A 7407-nucleotide genomic window follows, 5' to 3' on the forward strand; every position below is an offset into this window, starting at 1 on the left:
TTCCAAATTTTTATTTATTACCACATTCAATTTACTGTTTTGGACCCTTTGTAATGTATTATTTTAAGTTTACTTGAACTTTTTACTTTCAGCATAATTGTTCAAGAAGAATGTATTTGACGCACATTCTTCTTGTACGTATTATCATCAACTGAAGCTAAAGGTTCATAACAACTATCTGTTTATGTTACAAATTTTTATTTGTTACGTTAAATTTATTGTTTTGACCTTCAGTCTTAAATGTATTATTTTAACTTTGCTTTAACATTCTTATTTGTAATTAATTTGATTTAAATTTCTTCAATTTATAATTTTTAATTGTTTATAATTAGGCAAAGCATACAAATCTGCACATAAGTTAGATCCATAGTGTGTGCCTTTCTCTGGAAACCACTTCATCTAATATATATGAAAAACCTGAATAACCCCACTAGCCACAGTGCGGATCTGATTCGAAAAATAAACGGAAAACTATTTACTACATCTTTTTAGCTTTTCATCCAACTGTTTTTTTTTCCCCTCTGAATAGAAATTTGCAGACATATACCAATGCCAATATTGAGATAATTATTGAATTATCGCGCTTCAAGCAATTTTGCCAGCTCTTTTGAATTAATACCTTTTCCGGCACGTGACTTGGTAGGGCTGTAAGGATGGAAGCAAAAGGAGGCGGAGGTATTGTAGAATACTTTTGAGAAATGATACCCAAAATATTGAGAATAGAGTGTTTGAATGTATTGCAGAAATAATTTTGACGTTATCAACACCCTCCATGTTATATTAACAATTTTACTTATATTTTCCTAATAAGAGTTTCAATTGCATTTTTGCATTTTTTTCAAAATGAACTTTTATCATTTTTTTTTTTTTTTTTTTTTTTTTTTTTCGTTTAAGAATTTAGTTATAATTAAGTGAGCCGAAACAAACAATTAAAACCAGGCGATGGTTAAAAATTAACGAATCGCATAATCATCTGAATGCTTTCCTTTCAAACAAATCACCTTTCGCAAACTCGTTTTCTATGCGATATTTAGACAGTTGAAGAGCAGCGAGGGAAAAATAAAACGAAACGTATGAGAATATTACCTCAATCGTTAGATGGCGCTGTGCTCAAGGATGCTTCGGTCTCTGAGCGTCACTGATCCAGCCAATAATCTGTTCTTTTTTAGCCATCTGGCCAATCTCGCCGAGCACATCAATTGTAGGCGTGCCGATCCAACTTACACCCCGCCTTAAGGAGCTTGACAGACAGCTGACGCACCATTCAAAGAACTCGTTACATCCACGGTAGCGAGGTGGGACGACAAAATCTTAGCTACTTCGGAGAGAGGGGCAATGCAGACGGGTTTGTTGAGACATGCGTACGCTGTAATCGCTGCCTTGTCACAAAATAAATCCTGCGTTAACAAAAAGAATAATAAAAGGAATTTGTTGTAAAAGCGGAAAGAAATAATGGTCGCTTGATAAAAGAGCTGTGACTAGTCTTTTTTACACAATGGCGGACATAACGAAGATGACTTGCAGCAACGACCACGTGAAGCGACCGATGAACGCATTTATGGTTTGGTCGAGAGGTCAGCGTCGAAAGATGGCCCAAGAAAATCCCAAAATGCACAATTCCGAAATCAGCAAGCGACTGGGAGCTGAATGGAAGCAGTTGACGGAACTCGAAAAGCGTCCTTTCATCGATGAAGCCAAGCGGCTCAGAGCGCTGCACATGAAGGAACATCCTGACTACAAGTACAGACCGAGGCGAAAACCGAAACCCGCGTCAGCGAAAAAGGACACGAGCCATTTCTTCAGCCTGCCTCCTTTGGACCCCCTAACAAGGTATACATTCGGCGGATCTCCCCTCGACAGCGAGAAAGCGGCAACAGCAAGGACTTTTCCTCTTTCTCTGCCTGCTCCAAGTCCTTACTACAGCTCCACCCTAGGGGAGCAGCTGAAAAAGAATGGAGACTTTTCGCCGACTAGCCCATATCTTGCTTCGCCGACTTCTCTTTATTCGTCCGCCGCAGCCAGCAGCATTCTTTCTTCGCTATCTTATTCCAGGGCTTTCGGTAGCCCTTATGGACTGTGCGGTTGTCCCCCCACCTACCTACCGACGCCGCCCCAAGATCTGAGAAGCCCCTTCAGCTATCTTTTTCTCAAACCCGATGAAAGGAGATATCCATCACCTCCAGCTATCTCGGCATCATCCTTAATGTGAGAACTAAAGCAAGGTGAGACAGTTTCCCTATCAGAAATATACTGACAAATACGTCTAATGTAATGTTTATACATTATACAATCAATTGTCAATCGATCTTGGCATCGTTTGATTATAATTAGAAATCACACTTGTTTGTTTCAAATTTCTTGAATATTGATTCTAAATATCACTACTAATTTATATTTATGTGTTTAAAATAATGTGATAAATTTAGATTGGCAGTTAATTAAAAGTTAGAATTTTAGGTTCAGAGGTCAAGGCAAAATATATATCCTGTACATTGTGCACTAAAACATAAAGACTTAAAATTTAAAGAGCAGTCCATAGCATGTTTTGTCATAATATGACAAAATATGTATAATTATTGCATTTGCTTTAATCAAAATTCGTATTTCAAATAATAAAAAAAAAAAAAAAAAAAAAAAAAAGTCTGCGGTTTTCTTATCAACTAAAGTGTTAATTAGAATGAACATAGATAATTTGAAAATTTTATTTTTAAACGAGATTAGCAATAAAAAAAAATTATGTTTTAATTACAAAGTGAGTGAGATTTTACGTCACAATTCATTAATGACGTAACACTTCTTTAAAAAAACATAATTTTCTTGTCTAGACTGACTACTATTTCAACATAAAATTTTTACTTAATTCAAATAGTTGCGGAAACAGTAAATTGTAAATGCTTAAGTTGCATGAGATGCAATAAATGTCATTAATCTTACATATGTTTTTCTTGTTATAAGTTTGATTAGCAGCTTAGGTTAGAAATGAAGTATACTTTATTTATTTGTGCATAAAGTGTCATAATAATGTGAATTTCTGTAACGTGTATACTTTTCTTTTAATTTTAGTTAAAGCTTATGAAATTAAAAAAAAATAATAATAAAGTAAATGCACGGTCTGAGTTTCATATGTTCCAAAAGAAAAAAGGAAGTTAAATTAATTGAATTTCAAAATAATTAAAAACTAATATAATTTTTTTAGAACAAAAATAGTTTCAGAAATTATGATTTAAAATTTTTTAGTGTTTAATTAATTAACTTATTACTCCATAAAATAAAGAGACGCAAATTTTTAAAACTAAATTTAGGTTAATGTTGTTAAAATAATTAAATAATTCTAGATGCAGACGATAAATTACAACTCATTTGTTAATTTTTAACAGACCACTTTTTTATGATATGAAAGAAATTTGGAAAAATGTTTCTTTATTTCTATGTGCTTATTTAGCAAATGAAAAATACTGAAGAAATGCATTCTTGTGGTTGATGAAAACATTTTTTTTTTTTTTTTTTTTTTTTTTTTTTTTTTTTTATTATTATTTTTATTTTTCGAAGTATTTGTGATATCATAACCACCAAATTTAGCATCCTTTGTTTTAAGTATCAGTTGGTAAATTGCCTTCTACCAGTTAAGATAAATTAATATGTTGTCGAGAGTGGCAAGAAGATTATGTTTCGAATTTTAAATAAAGCTTTTATTATACAATTTAGCCAAGAATTTTGTTACAAATATTAAAATTCAATATTGTTCATTCATTTTTATACTTTTAAATTCTTCAAACATGCTTAACTGTTATACTATATTTTGTAAATGTCTTTAATTTTAAACTGTTTCTTGTCATACATTAATGGCAAATTGAAGTAATGATACATATTAAATTAAATAATGTAGTTATACTTTTTATTTCGCACCATTTAATTAATTATTTATTTAAATAAAAACAATTATTAATTATGTATTTAAATATTGAGATCTGAATAATTTTCAGATGATAATGAACATAAATTAAAAGAGTTCAATTTGAATTGTAATTAAAAAAAAAGGTCAAGGCAAGAAAGGTCAAAGATATTGTTTATTTCTCATTACGAAGGATTTAACTTAATTTGTGCCAGAACTGGTTGACAACTTTCATTCCTCTGTACACACTGTAAGTAAAGTCACAAATGTATTTATAATTTATTTAAATGTGTCCGCAATTTTTTCCCTATGTTAAAAAGAAATGTATTTACTTCCCATCTGAAAACTTCACAGTCTCAAATTATAAACGCTAATAATTTCACATTTCTCTTAGTGATGTTCGCAATGCATTACATGCTTATGCAACTCTTAATGATGCATGGCAATATTTGAAATCAGCTCTGGAAGGAAACTGATATTGCTATTTTCTTATTAAGAAAACTAATTATGCACCTAATTAAAAAATTAATAATTATATATTTAAATACTGCGAGTCAGGTAATTTTTTAAGAAAAATGTCCTGTTTATAACTATAATTTTCATTTAAAATTAATTATTGTATTCAAGATCTAATATTTTTCTGAAACAAATTTGCTTCTGCGAATAAACACATGTAGTGAAAAGACAGAGTTTATTGGATAACAAAAAGATTTTTAAATTGAATATTAAATAAAAATACAGGATAGAGTTTTAAAAAATAAAATAACAAATTTTAAAGCTATTCATGAAAACACGTCCAATTGCTCTAGAGGAGAGAAAATAATTGCAAGTCTTAGCAAAATTTACGTCATTTTTTATTTGTATAAAACTGAAATATACATATAAATATAATTTTTGTTCTTAAAGGAATCTGCCCAGTGCAAACACAGTTAGAAAATGAATATACATGTTTAAAATGTATGTATATAAATATTACAGTAATGCAAAGGGCTGTTTAGCAAAACAGTTGCATGCAGGTATTCTAAAGTTCCTATTTTATGTTCCTTTGTCAAAAGCAAGCATTATGGTATCTTGGTAAAAACAGCTTTTTTTATTGATATTTGTAAATAACCGAAAAACACATTTCAGGTATAATTCTGAGAAATAAAATCCACACTTTAAATTCTTCTCTTCGTACAATAAAAATCACAGAATCCCTTTTCTGAAAATTTTAACATATATTGTCATATAAATGCAAAGCATATTATTGGATAGTAAATAAAACTATAGATCTGAAAAGAATTTCTTTAAAAAAAAAATAAAAATATGTTATATTATACAGAGTTTTAACTGTTCAAAATTGAACTTGCTATACTGTTGCCACATCTTTTAAAAACTGTCTTAAAAATAGTGATTTTTTTTTCAATACTGGATATCATTTGAAGGAAAAGAAATACAGCAGAATTCCATTTATCTGGACTCAGGTATATCCAGATTCTAATGCGTTACTTGGTTTATAGATCAAATAACTCAGTTAATAGAAATATTCTGCTTTATAAATTAAATAAAATATATTTAACTGTTAATGTTACTCTTAATTTAATAAATCAAGTAAAATAAAATCTTCTTGTTAATTATTTGCATAATTTTCATTTTTGTTAGTTGACTTAAATAATATGGTAATATGTGCAATATTTACTTTTAAGGAACTATTAAATTAATTTAGATAAATATGTGCAATACATGGATAAACCTACAATGTTTGACAGATAAGTAGTCTATGGATATGAATGAAAAAGAATTATATATTTTATGTAAATTTACTGTTTTTATTTTTTTTATTTTATTTTTTGTTAATTGCAAGAATTTCCTTAATCATAGCAAATGTTCCTTTTCTAAAAATAGATCGAACAGATGTGATGATATTATGTCAATTTCCTCTGCACACTTTTCTTAGCAATTTCTTTTATAACAACAAAAGCATTGACAAACAAAGCAATAATTTTTTTTTTATTTTTTTCAAGTTAACGCAAGATTATGCAATTAATTTCAGTGTTTAAAAATTAACTTCATTCCATAATTTTGTACATAAAAAAGTATTTAGTTTAATGAAAACAACAATTTCGTGCTTTTCAACTTTATCAATCTTATAATCTTTGTCGAAATTAAAAGAAGCTGAGACAAAAAATAAACTTTTTCAAAAAATATGCTATTTGGCCAAGAGCTAAAATAACTGAATTTAAGAATTGTTATAATAAGAGATTGGGCTGTTACTGCAAAACAGATAATTTTGAGTTCTGAAAGAAAAACAAAATTACAGTTTTAGTTTCAGATGCGTCACTCTCTCTCTCTCCCACCCACCCCAAGATATATTCTTTTAAAGTAAAGATAAAAAAAAAAAAAAAATTATTTACTAACTAACAAATTATTTACTTAACTATTATTGGTAACCATTTTGGCATTTCAAATATAATTCTCGCAATAAAAGGTTATTCAGGCAACAAATGCTATAGCTAGACTAACAATACATACTGATATTATACTAACAAAGGAAATTAAAGTATAGCTTTAACATCCAAAGACAGCAATACATTAGGCATAGCTTAATGTGATGACATTCGTCTGCGGTTTTTTAATTACGTAAATTAATTTAATTAATGAAATGATATTAAAAAATATCTTTTGGATTAGCAATAGACTAACTAATTCAATACAAATATAAAATAGAAACATATAAAGACTTACATGTACAGCATTTTAACCAGGAATAAAGTTCTTACTAGTCGATCATCATCAAGAGTTATGCAATAGTTCATTTATGAACTATCGTTCACAATGCTCTCGAAATTATTTTACCTGCATTGCACACTAATCTAAACATTCGAAGGACGTCCATTATAACATCATATAAGGATTTTAGCTTTATCTTCTTCAAAACGTTTATCACATATGTGCTTGGATTTGTTTTAGAAAGCGACTTGATGATTTCTTCTTCTGTTTGAAGAAAAGGGTCTGATCGCCCTCGAAATAAGAATCTTATTCAAAATCTACCCCAAACCAAACAAATGGTAGCTTTTTTGCCTAATTTTAATGGTTGACTAAAATAAAACCCAAGCAGTTAGGTAATTTAATTCTTTACTGGTGACATTCCCCAGCCATCTGGTAGTTTGTGAAATTTATTTTTGATCTTATCTCGCGAAGTAACATTTCGGTTTAAAAAGTAATATTTTGATATTATTATTCAGTAATATTTTGAGAATTTGATATTAATAACTATTAACCGAACTGTTCATCTAATTAAGTGATGTATTTTCCATATTGTCATACACAAACGAACAGTGCTTCGGACAATGCTAAAACGGATAACAATATCCGAATGATAACATTAACCGCGATCGCATTAAGCAGTGTCTACTGAATTTTTTTTAAAAGGTAAATATTTGTAAGAATATAAAGCTTAATAATTTCTTGATTTAGTTTTTAAGAAAAATTTTCCTTTATTTTTTCTCGAATTTAAGTGTGTGAAATAAAAATTT

The 7407-nt window shown here is 29.1% G+C and overlaps 1 protein-coding gene across 1 annotated transcript; it reads left to right on the top strand.

Annotated features, from left to right (window-relative positions):
* The first annotated feature begins 1313 nt into the window (after positions 1 to 1313).
* On the top strand, positions 1314 to 2222 carry LOC118194586 (transcription factor Sox-14-like). Its single transcript, XM_035365752.2, has one exon. It carries the CDS (start codon positions 1496 to 1498, stop codon positions 2207 to 2209), a length of 714 nt encoding a protein of 237 aa, XP_035221643.1. The 5' UTR covers positions 1314 to 1495; the 3' UTR covers positions 2210 to 2222.
* Positions 2223 to 7407: the final 5185 nt, after the last annotated feature.

This window comes from Stegodyphus dumicola, chromosome 6 (genome assembly GCF_044657685.1).
Source record: "Stegodyphus dumicola isolate Sdum_Otavi_A_Nest chromosome 6, ASM4465768v1".
Lineage (NCBI taxonomy): Eukaryota > Metazoa > Arthropoda > Arachnida > Araneae > Eresidae > Stegodyphus > Stegodyphus dumicola.

Coding starts and splice junctions, on each gene's coding strand:
- LOC118194586 (XM_035365752.2), top strand. CDS start 1,496: ATGGCGGACATAACGAAGATGACTTGCAGCAACGACCACGTGAAGCGA.